Source organism: Oncorhynchus kisutch, linkage group LG25, assembly GCF_002021735.2.
Source record: "Oncorhynchus kisutch isolate 150728-3 linkage group LG25, Okis_V2, whole genome shotgun sequence".
Taxonomy (NCBI): domain Eukaryota; kingdom Metazoa; phylum Chordata; class Actinopteri; order Salmoniformes; family Salmonidae; genus Oncorhynchus; species Oncorhynchus kisutch.
The window spans coordinates 37,474,344-37,494,650 of NC_034198.2; the positions used below are offsets into that span (position 1 = coordinate 37,474,344).

The 20,307-nt window shown below is 43.3% G+C and overlaps 1 protein-coding gene across 1 annotated transcript in view; it reads left to right on the plus strand.

Moving 5' to 3' along the window:
• Positions 1-19,961, plus strand: part of LOC109870395 (dual specificity mitogen-activated protein kinase kinase 6) — a 49,693-nt gene extending 29,732 nt beyond the window's left edge. The window contains exons 7-12 of the mRNA XM_020460885.2: positions 6,246-6,297; positions 6,814-6,941; positions 8,765-8,842; positions 9,531-9,670; positions 13,034-13,079; positions 14,105-19,961. Coding sequence (XP_020316474.1) covers positions 6,246-6,297; positions 6,814-6,941; positions 8,765-8,842; positions 9,531-9,670; positions 13,034-13,079; positions 14,105-14,182 — 522 coding nt within the window. The 3' untranslated portion in view covers positions 14,183-19,961. The remainder of the gene's footprint in view (positions 1-6,245; positions 6,298-6,813; positions 6,942-8,764; positions 8,843-9,530; positions 9,671-13,033; positions 13,080-14,104) is intronic.
• Positions 19,962-20,307: the final 346 nt, after the last annotated feature.

Below are 20,307 nucleotides of genomic sequence, written 5' to 3' on the forward strand. Positions count from 1 at the left end.
ACCTAGTGTGCATAGACAGATTCAATACTACGGGTTATGTATTCCCGCAGGCCTCTTGCCTAAACACTCCCAAGGTGCGTTCCCCTTCCCCCCGGAACAAATGAAACAGAATAATTACCAATACTTTAAGTGAACAATTTCAACAACCAAAAACACTAAGTCATATTGACAGACACATACCTCTGATGGAGCGGCTACAAAATAATATCAACAAAACTTGTACTGACCAACAACCAACACAGGACATAAAACGACACTCTCCTCCCTGAGGGAGGAACACTGGCTTTTATCAAGCTGGAGAAGGAGTTGGTAATTGAAGAGACAGCCGTTTCCCCTGATGAGAGGGAGGGGTCAGAGCTCCAATTAGTGATGGGGCCGACCAATCAGCTGATTTAGGATTCCAGGAAGCCATTTCCTGAAATACACACACATACAAACCCACAACGCAGAAACTGGGAAGCGTAACAGTGTCTTTTAGTAGTGGTTTCTTTGCAGCAATTCAACCATGAAGGCCTGATTCATGCAGTCTCCTCTGAACAGTTGATGTTGATGTATCTGTTACTTGAACTCCGTGAAGCATTTATTTGGGCTGCAATTTCTGAGACTGGTAACTCAGAAATCTGCAGCAGAGGTAACTCTGGGTCTTCCTTTCCTGTGATGGTCCTCATGAAAGCCAGTTTCATCATAATATGAACTTGAAACTTTTAAAGTTATTTACATTTTCCGCTTTGACTGACCTTCATGTCGCTTCTTTTTGCTTATTTGAGCTGTTTTGCCATAATATGGACTTGGTCTTTTACCAAATACGGCTGGCTATCTTCTGTATACCACCCCTACCTTGTCACAACACAACTGATTGGCTCAAACGCGTTAAGAAGTAAAGCAATTCCACATATGAACTTTTAACAAGGCACACCTGTTAATTGAAATGCATTCCAGGTGATTACCTCATGAAGCTGGTTGAGAGAATGCCAAGTGTGAAAAGCTGTCAAGGCAAAGGGTGACTACTTTGAATAATCTTAAATATAAAATATGTAGATTTTTTTTATTACTACACGATTTTGTGTGTTATTTCATAGTTTTGAGGTCTTCTATTATTCTACAATGTAGAAAGTAGTAAAAATAAAGAAAAACCCTTGAATGAGTAGGTGTGTCCAAATTTGTCTGGTACTGTATATATTAATATAATACATTGGAGGCCTATGTCAAATATTGACTGGCTCTCATCAAGCTGCCCACTCAAGAAAAAAAAATCTAACTGTAACCAGTGCCTGCAACCTGGTTCAGGTGGTCAGCCAACCTACCAGGGTATTTACAAACAGCACAGGAATGAAATCATCAACATGTATTGATCACCTCTTTACTGCAGAAATGTGCTTTAAAGCAGTATCCAAATCCATAGGATGTAGTCATCACAATATAATAGCCATATAGCCAATATAATAGCCAATATAGTAGCCATATCTAGGAAAACCAAAGTTCCGAAGGCTGGGCCTAATTATAGTATATAAGAGGTCATGCATTATGTTTTGTAGTGGTTCATATGTTGTTGATGTAAAGAATACTTGCTGGTCTGTGGTGTGTAATGAGGAGCAACCAGACGCTGCACTTGACACATTTATGAAATTGCTTATTCCAGTTAATAATAAGCCTGAACCATTAAGAAAATGATTGTAAAAACTGTTAAATCTGAATATCATAATCCCCTTGGATTGTTAAGGAATTGAAAAATTGTATGGTTGAGAGGGATGGGGCAAAAAGTATGGCATATAAGACTGGTAGCCCAACTGGGAGTCCAACTGGCAAACGTACTGCAAATTAAGAAATCATGTGACTAAGCTAAATAAAAATAAACTATACAATGAAACAAAGATAAATGATATCAAGACTGATAGTAAAAAGCTTTGGGGCACCTTAAATGAAATTCTGGGGATAAAAGCCAACTCGGCGCCATCATTCATTGAATCAGATGGCTCATTTATCACAAAGCCCACTGATATTGCAAACTGCTTAAATGTGACTTTTTCATTGGCAAGATAAGCAAACATATCAATGGCATGTCAACAACAGACACTGACACTACACATCCAAGTATATCTGACCAAATTATGAAAGACAAAAATTGTACTTTTGAATTCCTTGAAGTGGAAAAGGTGAGAAAAATATTGCTGTCTATCAACAATAAGCCACTGATGAGCCACTGTCTGACAATAAGCCACTGTCTGACAATCTTGATGGAAAATTAGAGGATCATAGCAGACAATATTGCCACTCCTATTTGCCATATCTTCAATTTAAGCCTACTAGAAAGTGTGTGCCCTCAGGCCTGGAAGGAAGCTTAAGAAAAGCCACCTTTACAGGCTCAAATAACCGACCAATCAGCCTTTTACCAACTGTTAGTAACCTTCAGGAAAAAATATGCACGTCACTTACTCAAATTACTGATGATTGGCTGAGAGAAATTGACGATACAAAGAGTGTGGTGGCTGTCTTGGTAGACTTCAGTGCAGCTTTTGACATTATTGATCATAGTCTGCTGCTGGAAAAACGTATGTGTTTTGGCTTTACCCCCCCCTGCTATGATGTGGATAAAGAGTTACTTGTATAATAGAACAGAAAGGGTGTTCTTTTAATGGAAACCTCTCAAACATAATCCAGGTCAAAGCTGGAATTCCCCAGGGTAGCTGTTTAGGCCCCTTGCTTTTCTCAGTCTTTACTAACAACATGCCACTGGCTTTGAGTAAGGCCGGTGTGTAAGGTATGCAGATGACTCAACACTATACACGTTAGTTACTACAGCAACTGAAATGACTGCAACACTTAACAAAGAGCTGCTGTTAGTTTCGGAATGGGTAGCAAGGAATAAGTTAGTCCTAAATATTTCCAAAACTAAAAGCATTGTATTTGGTACAAATCATCCACTAAACACTAAACCTCAAATGCATCTTGTAGTGAATAATGTGCAAATTGAGCAAGTTGAGGTGACTAAACTGCTTGGTGTAACCCTGGATTGTAAACTGTCATGGTCAAAACATATTGATACAACAGTAGCTAACATGGGGAGAAGTCTGTCTATAATAAAGCGATGCTCTGCCTTCTAAACAACACTATAGACAAGGCAGGTCCTACAGCCCCTGGTTTTGTCGCACCTGGACTACTGTTCGGTCGTGTGGTCAGATGCCACAAAGAGGGACTAGGGAAAATTGCAGTTGGCTCAGGACAGGGCAGCACGGCTGGCCCTTAAAAGTACACAGAGAGCTGACATTAATGACATGCATGTGATTCTCTCATGGCTCAAAGTGGAAGAGACTGACTTCCTCATTACTTGTTTTTGTAAGAGGTGTTGACAAGCTGAAGGTATCGAGCTGTCTGTTTAAAAATACTACCACACAGCTCAGACACCCATTCATACCCCACAAGACATGCCACCAGAGGTCTCTTCACAGTCCCAAGTCCAGAACAGACTATGGGAGGTGCACAGTACTACTTAGAGCCATGACTACATGGAACTCCATTCCCCATCAGGTAACTGATGCAAGCAGTAAAATCAGATTTAAAAAGCAGGTAAAAATACACCTTATGGAACGGCGGGGACTGTGAAGTAGCACAAACATAGACACATGCATACACACACATGATAACATACGCACTATACACACACACGTACACATTAATTTAGAATTGTAGATATGTGGTAGTGAAGTATGGGCGTGTTGTGAATTATGTAATGAATGTATTGTAATGTTTAAAAAAAAATGTATAACCCGGACCCAAGTAAGAGTAGCTGCTGCCTTGGAGGCAGCTAATGGGGATCCATAATAAATAGAAATAGGCCTATGCATGCAATGCCCTGATGCGTTTAGTGCTCAAATCTCCGACAATAGGCTATAACGTTTTGCATATGCTGCAGATAAAAACACAAAGAATAGTGTTTTTGTAATTAGTTATAGGCTGTTTTTAAGGACACGTAAATGTGTCTCATTTGGTCAATATCCCTTGTTTATTGATGGTGGTGGTGGTTTTTGTTGGTGGACGGCCTAATGGATTACTTACCCAGTGCATATGGATGACTGGTAAATTTCTCAAAATGTTTGATAAATTGAAAAATCTTCTGGTCACTTGTCTGACGCCAAATTTTCCTAACAGAAAAGTATTCCTGCTTTCAGAAAGTATTCACACCCCTTGACTTTTTCCACATTTTGTTGTATTACAGCCTGAATTTAAAATGGATACATTTTAGATTTTTTTTTTGTCATTAACCTAAACATATAATACCCCATAATGTCAAAGTGTAATTATGATATTCAGAATATTTACAAATGAAAAGCTGAAATGTATTGATTTATTTTATTTTATTTTTACAGGGACAATGCGCATTAATCAACTCTTCAGTAAAAGTGTCGGTTTTAGCTAGCCGGCTAATTTTCAACCGCAGTCCCTAGGCAGGTTATTAAAAACAATAATAATGTTCAATAATAGTGTTAACATGATTTTTGAATGACCAACCCATCTCTGTACCCCACATACACAATTCTATGTATGGCCTTTTGTCAATGTGTAGGCCCTCTATGTAGGCCCTCTATGTAGGCCCTCTATGTAGGCCCTAATCAATGGATTTCACATGAGTGGGAATACAGATATGCATATGTTCGTGACAGATACATAAAAAACAATTTTTAAAGTTTGGGCGTGAATCAGAAAACTAGTCGACCATCATTTGCCTCATGCTGTGCGACACATCTCCTTCGCATAGAGTTGATAAGGCTATTGATTGTGGCCTGTGGAATGTTGTCCACTCCTCTTCAATGACTGTGCGAAGTTACTGGACATTGGCGGGAACTGGAACATGCTATCGTACACGTCTATCCAGAGCATCCCAAACATGCTCAATGGGTGACGTGTGCAGGCCATGGAAGAACCGGGACATTTTCAGCTTCCAGGAATTGATCCTTGCGACATGGGGCCGTGCATTATCATGCAGAAACATGAGGTGATGAATGGCACGACAATCTCATTAAAATGTCCATCACTGAAATGCAATTGTGTTCGTTGTCCTTAACTTATTCCTGCCCATACCATAACCCCACCACTACTATGGAGCACTTTGTTCACAACGTTGACATCAGTATTCCGCTCACCCACACAACAGCTTCCCGGTACAGTTGAAACCGGGATTCAGCTGTGAAGAGCACACATCTCCAGTGTGCCAGTGGCCATCGAAGGTGAGCATTGGCCCACTGAAGTCAGTTACGACGCCGAACAGCAGTCTGGTCAAGACCCTGGGGAGAACGACGAGCACACAGATGAGCTTCCCTGAGACGGTTTCTGACAGTTTGTGCAGAAATGATTTGGTTGTGCAAACCCACAGTTTCATCAGCTGTCTGGCTGGCTGGTCTCAGACGATCCCGCAGGTGACAAAGTCGGTTGTGGAGGTCCTGGGCTGGCACGGTTATAGGTGGTCTGTGGTTGTGAGGCCGGTTGGATGTACTGTCAAATTCTCTAAAATGACATTGGAGGTGGCTTATGGTAGTGAAATGAACATTAAATTATCTGGCAACAGCTCTGGTGGACATTCCTGCAGTCAGCATGCCAATTGCACGTTCCCTCAAAACTTGAGACATCTGTGGCATTGTGTTGTTTGACAAAACTGCACATTTTAGAGTGGTCTTTTGTTGTCCCTAGGACAAGGTTCACCTGTGTAATGATCATGCTGTTTAATCAGCTTCTTGATATGCCACACCTGTCAGGTGGATGGATTATTTTGGCAAAGGAGAAATGTTCACTAACAGGGATGTAAAACAATTTGTGCACAACATTAGACAGAAATAAGCTTTTTGTGCGAATGAAAATGTTCTGGGATCTTTTATTTCAGCTCATGAAACATGAGACCAACATTTTACATGTTGCATTTATATTTTTGTTCAGTATATTAACATATTGCCAGTCTCTCGACCAAGAGGCTGTTATAATACTAAATTACTGAATTCATGCTAGATGTTTAATATACTTAGAATGAATAAATACTAGATGCAAACCAATGGGTATGTCTGGGAAGTTAGACCTGCATTCCCCATGGTGATATCCTTCTCCAGTTGCTGATATGTCTGTTCTGTTCTCATGTTCCAACCTTGTGTTCTGTTCTCATGTTCCAACCTTGTGTTCTGTTCTCATGTTCCAACCTTGTGTTCTGTTCTCATGTTCCAACCTTGTGTTCTGTTCTAATGTTCCAACCTCCCTCGTTACAGACAGTGAAGGCTCTGGAACATCTGCACAGCAATCTGTCAGTCATCCACCGAGGTAAGAACAAGCACAGAGTTAAATAGAATGTTTTATATACGGTATGTACAGTATATCTCCCGCTTGGGTACACCTTACAACAGTTTGCACTAGTGTCCATCTTTTTAAATCTGGAAGCTTTAGCGGGGAACCTGCCACATCCGTTTGCGATGTAACAAAAACCACGATGTTACTTGAAACAGCATTTTACATAGCATTTTTACAGATGTGTTTTGTGGGCTGTGTTGAGCGAGACAGATACACTATATCGTAGTTATGTTCCTGAGGCTAAGGAAATCACTTTAAAAGATGTTGTACAATAGGTCTGCATTGGACTAACTGACTTTCACTTCCATCTCTATTTCTCTGTTTTGTTTTCTCTCTCACTCTCTCAACTCTCTCTCTCTCACTCTCAATCTCTCACTCACTCTTTCACTCTCTCTCACTCTCTCACTCTCTCTCTCTCTCTCACTCTCAATCTCTCACTCACTCCTTCACTCTCTCTCACTCTCTCACTCTCTCACTCTCTCAACTCAGATGTGAAGCCATCCAACATATTGATCAACACCCAAGGGCAGGTGAAGATGTGTGACTTTGGGATCAGTGGTTACCTTGTGGACTCTGTGGCCAAGACCATGGACGCAGGCTGCAAGCCCTACATGGCGGTGAGCGGTTGTGTGGGGGTGGGTGGTTGTGGGTGAGTGGTTGTGTGGGCGTGGGTGGTTGTGGGTGAGCGGTTGTGTGGGTGGTTGTGGCTGTGATATTATCTAGTGGGAACTCGTTAGCATGGCAGGTGTTGGTACCTTCTTGCCGCGGGCTAAAAACGAAAGAGAAAATCATACCTGCTTGCTCTAATTGTGTAGTACCTCGTCTGTTCTCCTTTCTGTTTTGTCAACTTTTCGGCATGGACTCTGAAGTAGGCTACGACAGTTTTTGTAATTTTTTTCCACCTTGACTTAGTGCTAGCGCGCTAGCTGATGGACATCTGGAATCTATCAATTTTGGGTTTCCCTGACTCCATCGGCCCGGCGAGGCGCCCTCCTCCCCCTCGCTTTGGTAGCTACCTCAGCCTGTACTTTTTTCAAAGTTTTACCAGGATGGGCCCCAGCCATCAAATCTGTTAGTCTGCTCTACATTTATATTACATTTTAGTTCGCTATCTCTTTTTGCTTCTAATCTGCGGTTATGTTTTAGTTGTGTTCTAGCTGGTCTTCAGTAGTTGGGCTCTAGCTTGCCGACCATAACCATGGTTGTTGGCTAGGCTAATAGCTAGTTGGCTAAATAGCTGACGTTAGCTGGCTGGCTAGCTTGCTGCATATAGCTAACATTCTTTGATAACTGGTTAGATGGTGTTATCTATTTTCAAAACTTTGGTTTTCTTTAATGCAGCTGTAAGCTAGTTGTTGATAGCAAATGGCTGACTCATGCACAGCTAGTAGGGCTAACGTTAGCAGGCTAGTTGGCTAGCAACCTTGCCAGTTGATTTGTATTGATACATTCATAAAGTATTTGCTTCTAAGTTGTCTGAAAATTAAACTAAAACCTGTAGTCATCAGTGGAAACGATTTGGTTTAATTTGAAGTTCTACATTTGAAGATATTTCTGCTGGAGTTTACATTATAGGGAATAGGCTGGCTTGCCAGTCCTCCATATTACATCACACCCCTGAAAAACATTTTCCTTCAGCATGCTTCAGAATTTGGATAGGTTTTGCTTCCCGAGAGGCGCAGCGGTCTAAGGCACTGCATCGCACTACAGATCCTGGTTCGATCCTGGGCTGTGTCGCAGCTGGCTGCAACTGGGAGACCCATGAGGCGGTGCACAATTGGCCCAGCGTCGTCCCGGTTAGGGGAGGGTTTGGCCGGCCGGGAAGTCCTCTTCCCATCGCGCTCTAGTGGCTGAGACGGTCGCCGGTTGTGCCGTGTTTCCTCCGACACATTGGTGCGCCTGACTTCCGGGTTTAGCAAGTAGCGTGTCAAGAAGCAGTGCGGCTTGACAGGCTCGTGTTTCTGAGGATGCACGGCTCTCGACCTTCACCTCACCCGAGTCTGTACGGGAATTGCAGCGATGGGACAAGACTGTAACTACCAATTCAATACCACAAAATTGGGGAGAAAAAAGGGGTAAAAAGTATGTCAATCTTAATAATTATGTTAAAAAAAATAGAAAAGAGAGGTAACTTTGCATTGGGCCTTTTTGATGTGTTTACTAATGCAAATCCATATGTCACACGTGGTAACGTTTATGCTAGCTACCCTTTTAATAACCTCCAGTGTGCCCAAACAGTGTGTCCACGGGGCCATTTGATTGACTGAGGCAGTCTTTTGGTGCCATGGTAACGCTCAGAGAACAGACCGGGCTGTGTGTGTTCAAGAGGTACAGATGACGGAGGAGGTTGGGTCGTCTAGGACAACTGTCAGTTAGCGACGCTAAAGTGATGTGTGTGTGTGTGTGTGTGTGTGTGTGTGTGTGTCATTCTGTCCCCTAGCCGGAGAGGATCAACCCAGAGACTAATCAGAAAGGCTACAATGTCAAGTCTGACATTTGGAGTTTAGGAATCACTATGGTGAGTCTCAATTTTATATAACTTTTTATTATTAATATTTATGCAGATTAATTTATTATAACAAAATTGTTATGTGATTATTACACTAGTAGGTATATTTAAAAAAGATATATAATAATTTGAAAAAAAATCTGCATTAAACTAGCGACCTCTGATACCGTAAGGTCAGGTACAGTAACTACAGAGAAATAATTGTATTTTATTTTTCCTGAATGATGTCTTCACTATATAACCAGTACGTTGTATTCATTGCCAGTAATAGCCTTAAGTGAGCAGATAAGAGTTCTATTGAATTGAAATGCATTGCTGTTCATATAGAACAGGTTCTTCTTCATGTTCAAGAAAAAGCCCTGCCTTCTGTGTGAGACACGATGACACACTACGGCTCTGCTCTAGACTAACTGGTGTCTAGACATTTTATTAGGAGAGTTGTTACATATTCCTAGCTCTCATTTGCACGTCCTGAACTGTGTCACACCCAAAGAACAGTTTTGGTTTTTAAAATAAATGTGATGGTCCTCCCTAACTGCCTAGGGTGGTTTTCAGTAATGTAACACTGTCCAGGGTCATAATAAACCAATTGTACACTTTTATGTACATCTTATTTCAATTTTCTGCATTTTATGTGCAGTAATACAATGGTGCCTGACCTCTATTCCCTGTGATTATCCTGTGCCCCCTTCTTCAGATTGAACTGGCCATCCTGCGGTTCCCCTATGACTCCTGGGGCACGCCCTTCCAGCAGCTGAAGCAGGTGGTGGAGGAACCATCGCCCCAGCTCCCTGCTGACCAGTTCTCCCCTGAGTTGGTTGACTTCACCTCCCTGTGGTATGTTCTCCTCTCCCTGTAAAGCTAGTCTGGTTCTATATCTGTTATGGCTGTCTTTCCAACTCTATGGTCATTGTTATGATTGTTATGCCAGAGACGACAGTTAGAGTTGGCATCAGAAACAGATCTAGGACCAGGCTACCTGTACATCACCTAGTCCCTCCAGGCTATCTGTTCATCATCTAGTCCCTCCAGGCTACCTGTACATCACCTAGTCCCTCCAGGCTATCTGTTCATTATCTAGTCCCTCCAGGCTACCTGTTCATCATCTAGTTAGACCCTCCAGGCTACCTGTACATCATCTAGTCACTCCAGGCTACCTGTTCATCATCTAGTCCCTCCAGGCTACCTGTACGTCATCTAGTCCCTCCAGGATACCTGTACATCATCTAGTCCCTCCAGGATACCTGTACATCATCTAGTCCCTCGAGGCTACCTGTACATCATATAGTCCCTCCAGGCTACCTGTACATCATCTAGTCCCTCCAGGCTACATGTACATCATCTAGTCCCTCCAGGCTACCTGTTCATCATCTAGTCCCTCCAGGCTACCTATACATCATCTAGTTAGTCCCTCCAGGCTACCTGTTCATCAGTTAGTCCCTCCAGGCTACCTGTTCATCATCTAGTCCCTCCAGGCTACCTGTACATCATCTAGTCCCTCCAGGCTACATGTACATCATCTAGTCCCTCCAGGCTACCTGTACATCATCTAGTCCCTCCAGGCTACCTGTACATCACCTAGTCCCTCCAGGCTACCTGTTCATCACCTAGTCCCTCCAGGCTACCTGTTCATCATCTAGTCCCTCCAGGCTACCTGTACATCATCAAGTCCCTCCAGGCTACCTGTTCATAATCTAGTCCCTCCAGGCTACCTGTACATCATCTAGTCTCTCCAGGCTACCTGTACATCATCTAGTCCCTCCAGGCTACCTGTACATCATCTAGTCCCTCCAGGCTACCTGTACATCATCTAGTCCCTCCAGGCTACCTGTACATCATCTAGTCCCTCCAGGCTAACTGTACATCATCTAGTCCCTCCAGGCTAACTGTACATCATCTAGTCCCTCCAGGCTACCTGTACATCATCTAGTCCCTCCAGGCTACCTGTACATCATCTAGGGACTGTCTAGAGAGCTTGTTGGAGTGAGACTCACAAGACCATTTCTCTTGACAATGTTTCCCATGTTGTTGTAATAACCACAAGCCCTTTATGACCAGGACTGAATGTGATGCATGTGCCCAGGTTCCCGAAAGCTACCCTCTGTGGAGTGTCTTAACATTCACTCTCACCAGCCTGTTAAGTCCACTGTTAGGTCTTCACACCAAGTATTTCCTATCTACTCATGTTGTGTTTTTCCCTTCCCGTAACCCATAATTGTTATGAATTTGTTTTACATGTAGATCTACGGTACAGAAACATAAATGTCATTTTCCCCAACAGTTTGAACCTTGCTCATCGGTTATCTTTGTCTGTTGTGTTGTATGTACAATGTCGGCCCTAGTTGTTGTCGGTCTTACGGCTGTCCAAAATGGAACCTATTGCTTCTCGTATGTAATGCACTGCATTTGACCAGTGCTGATCTCTCTTTGATAATTGGTCGCATACTGCACATTGTGTATCCACATTCTAAGTAATCTTAAGTCCTGTTATTACTCATGCATGCAGGTATTCATCATTCATCTCTTACCAGGATGTTTATCCCACGTTTAGCTGGGCTTTGGCATAATTTACCAATAGAGCTGTGGTTTAATTCAGCTGGGTCAGATGTTAAAGCAGGATTTTCCAGAAGTGGATCAACAGCATTGTTTTATACCCCGGTGACTCAACTGTTTATGTGACAATAGGAAATTGGAATACCTGAGCAAACCTCTCCTCTGGCTTGAATAGAGACTATCCTCCTGTTGAAGAGGGGTCTATAAACATTTAAAAGGGAAGAGTGGTTTATAAACATGTAAAATGGGGCATTGGGGATACTCTTACCTCACCCTACAATATCAGGCATACACACTAGAGCCCTGCACAGGCATGAATTTTCTCAGCCCTCATGCCCACAAAGCCTCAGCCCTACCCTAGCCATGCCCACAAAGTGCAGGCCCTACTCTACCCAGGGCCACAGAGTTCAGGCCCTACTCTACCCAGGGCCACAAAGTTCAGGCCCTACTCTACCCAGGGCCACAAAGTTCAGGCCCTACTCTACCCAGGGCCACAAAGTTCAGGCCCTACTCTACCCAGGGCCACAAAGTTCAGGCCCTACTCTACCCAGGCCCACAAAGTTCAGGCCCTACTCTACCCAGGCCCACAAAGTTCAGGCCCTACTCTAACTAGGCCCACAAAGTCAGGCCCTACTCTACCCAGGCCCACAAAGTCAGGCCCTACTCTACCCAGGCCCACAAAGTCAGGCCCTACTCTACCCAGGCCCGAAATCAGAAATAACTTCCTCCGTTAGTGTCCGTTAGGCACAGCTGCACAACATAGCTCTTAAAGGGGCAGTGGCGTCTTTAAAAGGAAAATGACATACTTTGTAATTAGAATCCCCAAAATAAAATGTTGAGTGAATAAGAATGAGTAATTAATTATATGTATTCATATTTATAATACAGTTATTAGTATTCTTAATAATGACAATCTCAATGTGTCCAATGGGGTAAATGCAGATGGATAAACCCTAATTATGCTGCATGTTATAGGCTGAAGTTGATCATGCGTATTGCTAATAGCACATCTGATAATATAGGCCATGCATAGAAATTGTACTTTAGATGGTGTCAGCGTAATTTTTTTATTAATACATTTTGAGGTGTAATGTCCTTTCTAAAAAAAGTCACCAGAACTGAGCTTTTCACTCCTTCTACATATAAATTATCTCGACGAAGATCCGAACCCTCTAAGCAAGGGGACTGGAATTAGGCAATCTCGCAGTTTTAATATGTACAACATTAGCCTCTTTCTCTAAAAGCATGATGGTCATGACATTCTGAGATGAAAGGGGAGGTTAACTTTGCCCCAGACAACCAATCAAAGCCAGTTTCAGTAAGAAGACGTCTACTTGGCCCCAGACAATCAATCTGAGATCCACTTAAGTTTCAGTCATGGCATTTATTTGTTGCTTTTACCCCTGAGCTAATTAACTACCACATGGCAGAAGGGAGGATAGATCACATGCTGAACACTGTACTACAATTTTTATTTATTTATCTCTGTCTCTCTCTTTCGTTTCTTCTCAACTGTTATTTTTACTCTGTTAACAGTTCCACGTTCGCTTGCAGCTGATGCAATCATTCAGTCTGCCTGGACTGGGAGATACGTTACCAGATATTACGAATCTAATCTTCTATCTCATTGCCCATTTTCATTCTCAGCTTAAAGAAAAATTCCAAAGAGCGGCCAAACTACCCAGAACTCATGGTGAGTGTGTTTTGAATTTAGGAGATCTCCCGTTATGTGGACACAATGTGTCCTCTTGCATTTACTATTATTTCACCACTAGATGGCAGACTTAGTCCAGTGATACATCATGTTTTGTGATCAATCAAATTTCAATCAAATGTATTTATGAAGCCCTTCTTACATCAGCTGATGTTACAAAGTGCTGTACAGAAACCCAGCCTAAAACCCCAAACAGCAAGTAATGCAGGTGTAGAAGCACGGTGGCTAGGAAAAACTCCCTAGAAAGGCCAAAACCTAGGAGGAAACCTAGAGAGGAACCAGGCTCTGGGGGGGTGGTCAGTCCTCTTCTGGCTGTGCCGGGTGGAGATTATAACAGAACATGGCCAAGATGTTCAAATGTTCATAGATGTTCATAGCAGTGTCAAATAATAATAATCACAGTAGTTGTCGAGGGTGCAACAGGTCAGCATCTCAGGAGTAAATGTCAGTTGGCTTTTCATAGCCGATCATTCAGAGTATCTCTACCGTTCCTGCTGTCTCTAGAGAGTTGAAAACAGCAGGTCTGGGACAGGTAGCACGTCCGGTGAACAGGTTAGGGTTCCATAGCCGCAGGCAGAACAGTTGAAACTGGAGCAGCAGCACGGCCCGGTGGACTGGGGACAGCAAGGAGACATCAGGCCAGGTAGTCCTGAAGCATGGTCCTAGGGCTCAGGTCCTCCGAGAGAGAGAGAAGAAGGAAAGAAAAAGAGAGAGAATTAGAGATACTTAAATTCACACAGGACACCGGATAAGACAGGAGAAATACTCCAGATATAACAGACAGACCCTCGCCCCCTGACACATAAATTATAGCATCATAAATACTGGAGGCTGACACAGGAGGGGTCGGGAGACACATCATCTCCCCATTACGTTTAGATTTTTATCCAATCAATGCAATTTATTACATATCAAACTGTTGTTGAGGATATTATTTTAATGTTATATTTGATTCTGCATAAATCAGTCTCTTCTTTTCTTGTGGTTTCTTCTCTCCATCCCAGCAACATCCCTTCTTCATCTCCCATGAATCCTTAGACACCGACGTGGCTAGCTTTGTCAAGGTCATCCTCTGGGACTGACGAGCGCCCTGATCAAACCCAACCCAATGCTCTGACCAATGACCACAGGGGAGGCGGACCTACAAAAAAAAGCACCAATCGCAAACCCTATTACCTGCGGGACTCCACCCCCTCCCTAGTTCCCGACCCCCTTCCCTTTGGCACAGTGCAGATGGACATTAGAGGAACTCAGAGGAACTGAGTGAGGAGTTAAACTTAAGGCCCTTGCATATTAGATATGGGCAGGCGGCCAAGATGGGGGAAATTACTGGAATTTTCAGTATTGGAGCACCGGCCCATATATAATCTGGATTCATTTAAATGTATAATAATATCTGTATGAAATGTAATTTCCCCCTCTCCTCGACCTCTAAATTTGTCCCACCCTTGTTACTGTACTAGACCCAGTACTAAAACATTCATTGTTAAATGTTAGTGAATTAAGCAGCGTGTGGATTATGCCCTGTCCTATACAGTACCACAGCATGAGTCATAATACCCATAAAACCTAGCGGTCAAACAGGGAAATGGTTCCAATCATTTTTCAACCATTCATTTTTCCCCATTGGGGATTTTAGAAACACTTAAAATAAGGGTTGTGTTTGGTGTAGGCTTACCGTGACATGATGTTTTGATAACCTTGTAAATCTCTGTCAGACGAGGTGTCTTTCATCAATATATTCGCCTGTATCTACCCCCCCCCCCCCCCAAAAAAAAATGAAATGCTAATTAGCTGCTAATGTTGCTATCATAAAGATCTACAAATGTCGTGATGATCTGGACTGCCGAATCGAGGCAAAGGTAAGAATCTCTGGATCACAGGAGGCTGCTGAGGGGAGGCTCATAATAACGGCTGGAATGGCATCAAACACAAGGAAACCATGTGTTGAAAACCATGTGATGTGGCCTCCCGGGTGGCGCAGTGGTTAAGGGCAGCTGTGACATCAGGCTCTGTCGTAACCGGCCGCGACCGGGAGGTCCGTGGGGCGACGCACAATTGGGCTAGCGTCGTCCGGGTTAGGGAGGGTTTGGCTGGTAAGGGATGTCCTTGTCTCATCGCGCACCAGCGACTCCTGTGGCGGGCCGGGCGCAGTACATGCTAACCGAGGCCCATGGTGTTTCCTCCGACACATTAGTGCGGCTGGCTTCCGGGTTGGATGCGCGCTGTGTTAAGAAGCAGTGCGGCTTGGTAGCTACTAAAATAATTGGATACCATGAAATTGGGGAGAAAACGGGGTAAAGAAAAAAATAAGAAAAAAAAGAAATCATGTGTTGGATACCATTCCATTAATTGTGTTTCAGCCAATACTATAAACCCATCCTCCCCAATTAAGGCGACACCAGCCGCCTGTGCTCTGGATTAATGATCTGATATTAGTAATTAATAAATTGGCTACATTTCTTTAAATGGGCAATTCTGTGAAGTGTCTAGTGCAAGTTTTAAATTGACAATAAATGGACAATACCTGTTAGCAAAGGCGTATTTTAATTTATTTATTATTATGTTGAATTTTATTTGATGTGCAGGAGCAGGGAATTGTAATGTGTGTGTTGTCTGCTTTGATGCTAATAAGCATTTGTTTAAATCTGAAAGTCATCTTGTCCTAGAGATATTTACATGGTTATCATAACGTCACGTCGGGCTAAACTTATTTTAAGTGTTTCTAAACTCCCAAATGGGGATAAATGAATGGTTGAAAAACGATTGGAACCATTTCCCTGTTTGACCGCTAGGTTTCATGGGTATTAGGACACCTCCACTGTGGGTCTCTATTGGTCAACCCCTGAAATATTTTCAACCCCAATGTAAGAAAACAGAAAACAGTTTTTTAAAAACAAAACAAAAAAACCAACTGAAAGTGATATGAATATATCTATGTATAATCTCAATGTTTGTATTATACTCAAGCTCATGTGTTGTATTGGTTTACTAATTCACTGCATGTACAGAACATATATAATATAGAATGGGACTGGTATAAGTCGCCTGTGAAAGGACCGAGAGATTCAGATTGTCAACTCTCCAGTGGTTCAGCAGTACACAAGTCTGTAATGGTTTGAGGTCTCATTCAGAAGTGCAGTGGGTTTGTCAATGGAAGTTACTGCTCTTTGCTCTCAACTGCTCTCTCATGTATAGGTCTACTACACATTGTGGGCTTTGTGTGTGTGTGTGTTCGGTGTCTCTGTGTGTGTGTGTGTGTGTGTGTGTTCGGTGTCTCTGTGTGTGTGAGGAGTGTGCGTCTGTGTTTATATGTGGGCTCCTTCTATGTGTGTTACATGGGTTTAAAGTGAAGTATATGTGGTCGTTGTGGTCCTAGTCACTTCCTGAATATTCTTCACTTCTGAGCCAGTCACAATACTTTCCCCACTGTTGAACTGGAATAGACTAATAGTTATACTGCTATTATTTTTATTATTATTATTATATAGCTTACATTTATGTATACTGATGAGATACAGGATACTGATATATATTAACTGCTGTTTTCCCTTTGAAAACTTAGTATTAACAATATACCGTCTTATTTTACTGTGTGTATGTGCGTGTGTGTGCGTGTGTGAATGTGTGTGTGTGTATGTGCGTGCGTGTGTGTGTGTGGTGTGTGTGTGGTGTGTGTGCGCGTGTGTGTGTGTGTGTGCGTGTGTGTGTGTGTGTGTGTGGTGTGTGTGAATGTGTGTGTGCGTGTATGTGCGTGTGTGTGTGTGTGTGTGTGTATGTGTGTATGTGTATGTGTGCGTGCGTGTGTGGTGTCGTTCTAGACAGAATGCTTTAATGAATCAGTTACTTATAACACAAGCCTTATCTGTGCCTCTAAAAATATAGAAAACAAAATACCTGTTGCCAGGGAAACGAGATGTTCTGTATTCAATAAGGCAAGTCCCCCCCCCCCACCCACACTTTATTCACTCGGGCATGTGCCCCTTTCTATCCAATGGGGTAAATTATGGACAATATTTAGGGTGTGCCCCTTTTGGCTCAAGAACACCCCCAGAGGCAAACATAATGTACAGTCCTTTAGTTCACTGTTAACTCCTCCACATTACTCTATATAATCATCAAATCTACTCGACCTGCTGAACACTGCAGGAGCATATCGACTAGCTTGCATAGGTTCTATAATGGAGCTGTTTTTACACTTACCCTCCTCCCCATTTTTCTTTACCATTAAGTTGACCTATTTGGACTACAATATCATATTAACTCACCACTTGCATAGGCTTCAAAATGTATTTGTTAGCATACTCTCTCACCCCTCTCTCACCCCTCTCCACCCCGACCGAACCCAGTCTACTAGATTGTGTCAGTCGTGTCAGTCTTTGGTTTCACAACTGTGGGATGAATAGAGTCTGACGTCTGCAGTGGTAGTTCGATGTCGTGTCAAAACACATACAACTCATTTACATGAGATTCAAAATACATAACAAAAATAATAATAATAATTAAACACTTCTGAAACTGTAGTCTAGTTTGACGGAAGCCTTGGTTGTTGCTTGTTATTCGTGTGGTGGCTGATACTGTATAGAGGTCGACGTCTGTTATTCTACTGCTGCTTTCTGAGAGTGACTGGCAAGATGGCTGATGCTCCTGAGCCTCTGCTATGATGGAAGTACTACTGTAAACGTTACGATGCTTTCTGAGAGTGACTGGCAAGATGGCTGATGCTCCTGAGCCTCTGCTATGATGGAAGTACTACTGTAAACGTTGCGATGCTTTCTGAGAGTGACTGGCAAGATGGCTGATGCTCCTGAGCCTCTGCTATGATGGAAGTACCACTGTAAACGTTACGATGCTTTCTGAGAGTGACTGGCAAGATGGCTGATGCTCCTGGGCCTCTGCTATTATGGAAGTACTACTGTAAACGTTACGATGCTTTCTGAGAGTGACTGGCAAGATGGCTGATGCTCCTGAGCCTCTGCTATGATGGAAGTACTACTGTAAACGTTACGATGCTTTCTGAGAGTGACTGGCAAGATGGCTGATGCTCCTGAGCCTCTGCTATTATGGAAGTACTACTGTAAACGTTACGATGCTTTCTGAGAGTGACTGGCAAGATGGCTGATGCTCCTGAGCCTCTGCTATGATGGAAGTACTACTGTAAACGTTACGATGCTTTCTGAGAGTGACTGGCAAGATGGCTGATGCTCCTGAGCCTCTGCTATGATGGAAGTACTACTGTAAACGTTACGATGCTTTCTGAGAGTGACTGGCAAGATGGCTGATGCTCCTGATCCTCTGCCATGATGGAAGTACTACTGTAAACGTTACGATGCTTTCTGAGAGTGACTGGCAAGATGGCTGATGCTCCTGAGCCTCTGCCATGATGGAAGTACCACTGTAAACGTTACGATGCTTTCTGAGAGTGACTGGCAAGATGGCTGATGCTCCTGAGCCTCTGCCATGATGGAAGTACCACTGTAAACGTTACGATGCTTTCTGAGAGTGACTGGCAAGATGGCTGATGCTCCTGAGCCTCTGCTATGATGGAAGTACTACTGTAAACGTTACGATGCTTTCTGAGAGTGACTGGCAAGATGGCTGATGCTCCTGAGCCTCTGCTATTATGGAAGTACTACTGTAAACGTTACGATGCTTTCTGAGAGTGACTGGCAAGATGGCTGATGCTCCTGAGCCTCTGCTATGATGGAAGTACTACTGTAAACGTTACGATGCTTTCTGAGAGTGACTGGCAAGATGGCTGATGCTCCTGAGCCTCTGCTATGATGGAAGTACTACTGTAAACGTTACGATGCTTTCTGAGAGTGACTGGCAAGATGGCTGATGCTCCTGAGCCTCTGCTATGATGGAAGTACTACTGTAAACGTTACGATGCTTTCTGAGAGTGACTGGCAAGATGGCTGATGCTCCTGAGCCTCTGCTATTATGGAAGTACTACTGTAAACGTTACGATGCTTTCTGAGAGTGACTGGCAAGATGGCTGATGCTCCTGAGCCTCTGCTATGATGGAAGTACTACTGTAAACGTTGCGATGCTTTCTGAGAGTGACTGGCAAGATGGCTGATGCTACTGGGCCTCTGCTATTATGGAAGTACTACTGTAAACGTTACGATGCTTTCTGAGAGTGACTGGCAAGATGGCTGATGCTCCTGAGCCTCTGCTATGATGGAAGTACTACTGTAAACGTTACGATGCTTTCTGAGAGTGACTGGCAAGATGGCTGATGCTCCTGAGCCTCTGCTATGATGGAAGTACTACTGTAAACGTTACGATGCTTTCTGAGAGTGACTGGCAAGATGGCTGATGCTCCTGAGCCTCTGCTATGATGGAAGTACTACTGTAAACGTTACGATGCTTTCTGAGAGTGACTGGCAAGATGGCTGATGCTCCTGAGCCTCTGCTATTATGGAAGTACTACTGTAAACGTTACGATGCGGGAAAATGGCAAGGCAGAATATAATCTAATTTCAATAGTGAAATGCACAGTTCACTTTTTGTGTGCGTCTGTGTCCTGCTTTTGAAACTTTCAACGGTTCTTTTAGCAAATGATTTGCTATCTTATTTCAATGTTGCTTAACGAGAGAACATTACCAGACCCCCTGCGTTCAACCACCATCGGAGAGCCCAGACCATCACCAGACCTACTGCGTTCAACCACCATCCAAGAGCCCAGACCATTACCAGACCTACTGCGTTCAACCACCATCCAAGAGCCCAGACCATCACCAGACCTACTGCGTTCAACCATCATCCAAGAGCCCAGACCATTACCAGACCTACTGCGTTCAACCACCATCCAAGAGCCCAGACCATTACCAGACCTACTGCGTTCATCCACCATCCGAGAGCCCAGACCATTACCAGACCTACTGCGTTCAACCACCATCCGAGAGCCCATACCATTACCAGACCTACTGTGTTCCACAGTAGTGGATCTATTGTGCTTTGCCCCTTGGCATGACAGGTACCGTGGTACAGTACATGCTGTGCCATCAACGCACATGATTGCTAAGGTCTGGTCACCCACAATGTGACGCTGTTTTCCCCCTGCAGCTTCTGAAAGCCACTGAGGTCTTAAAGACCAACGTCTCTTTTGAACAGTGTTCCACTGTTGGCTTTTCTAAAGTTGCATGACTGATGCTGTCTTCTGCTGGTCCAATGTTTTATAATATTAGATAGATGATATGCT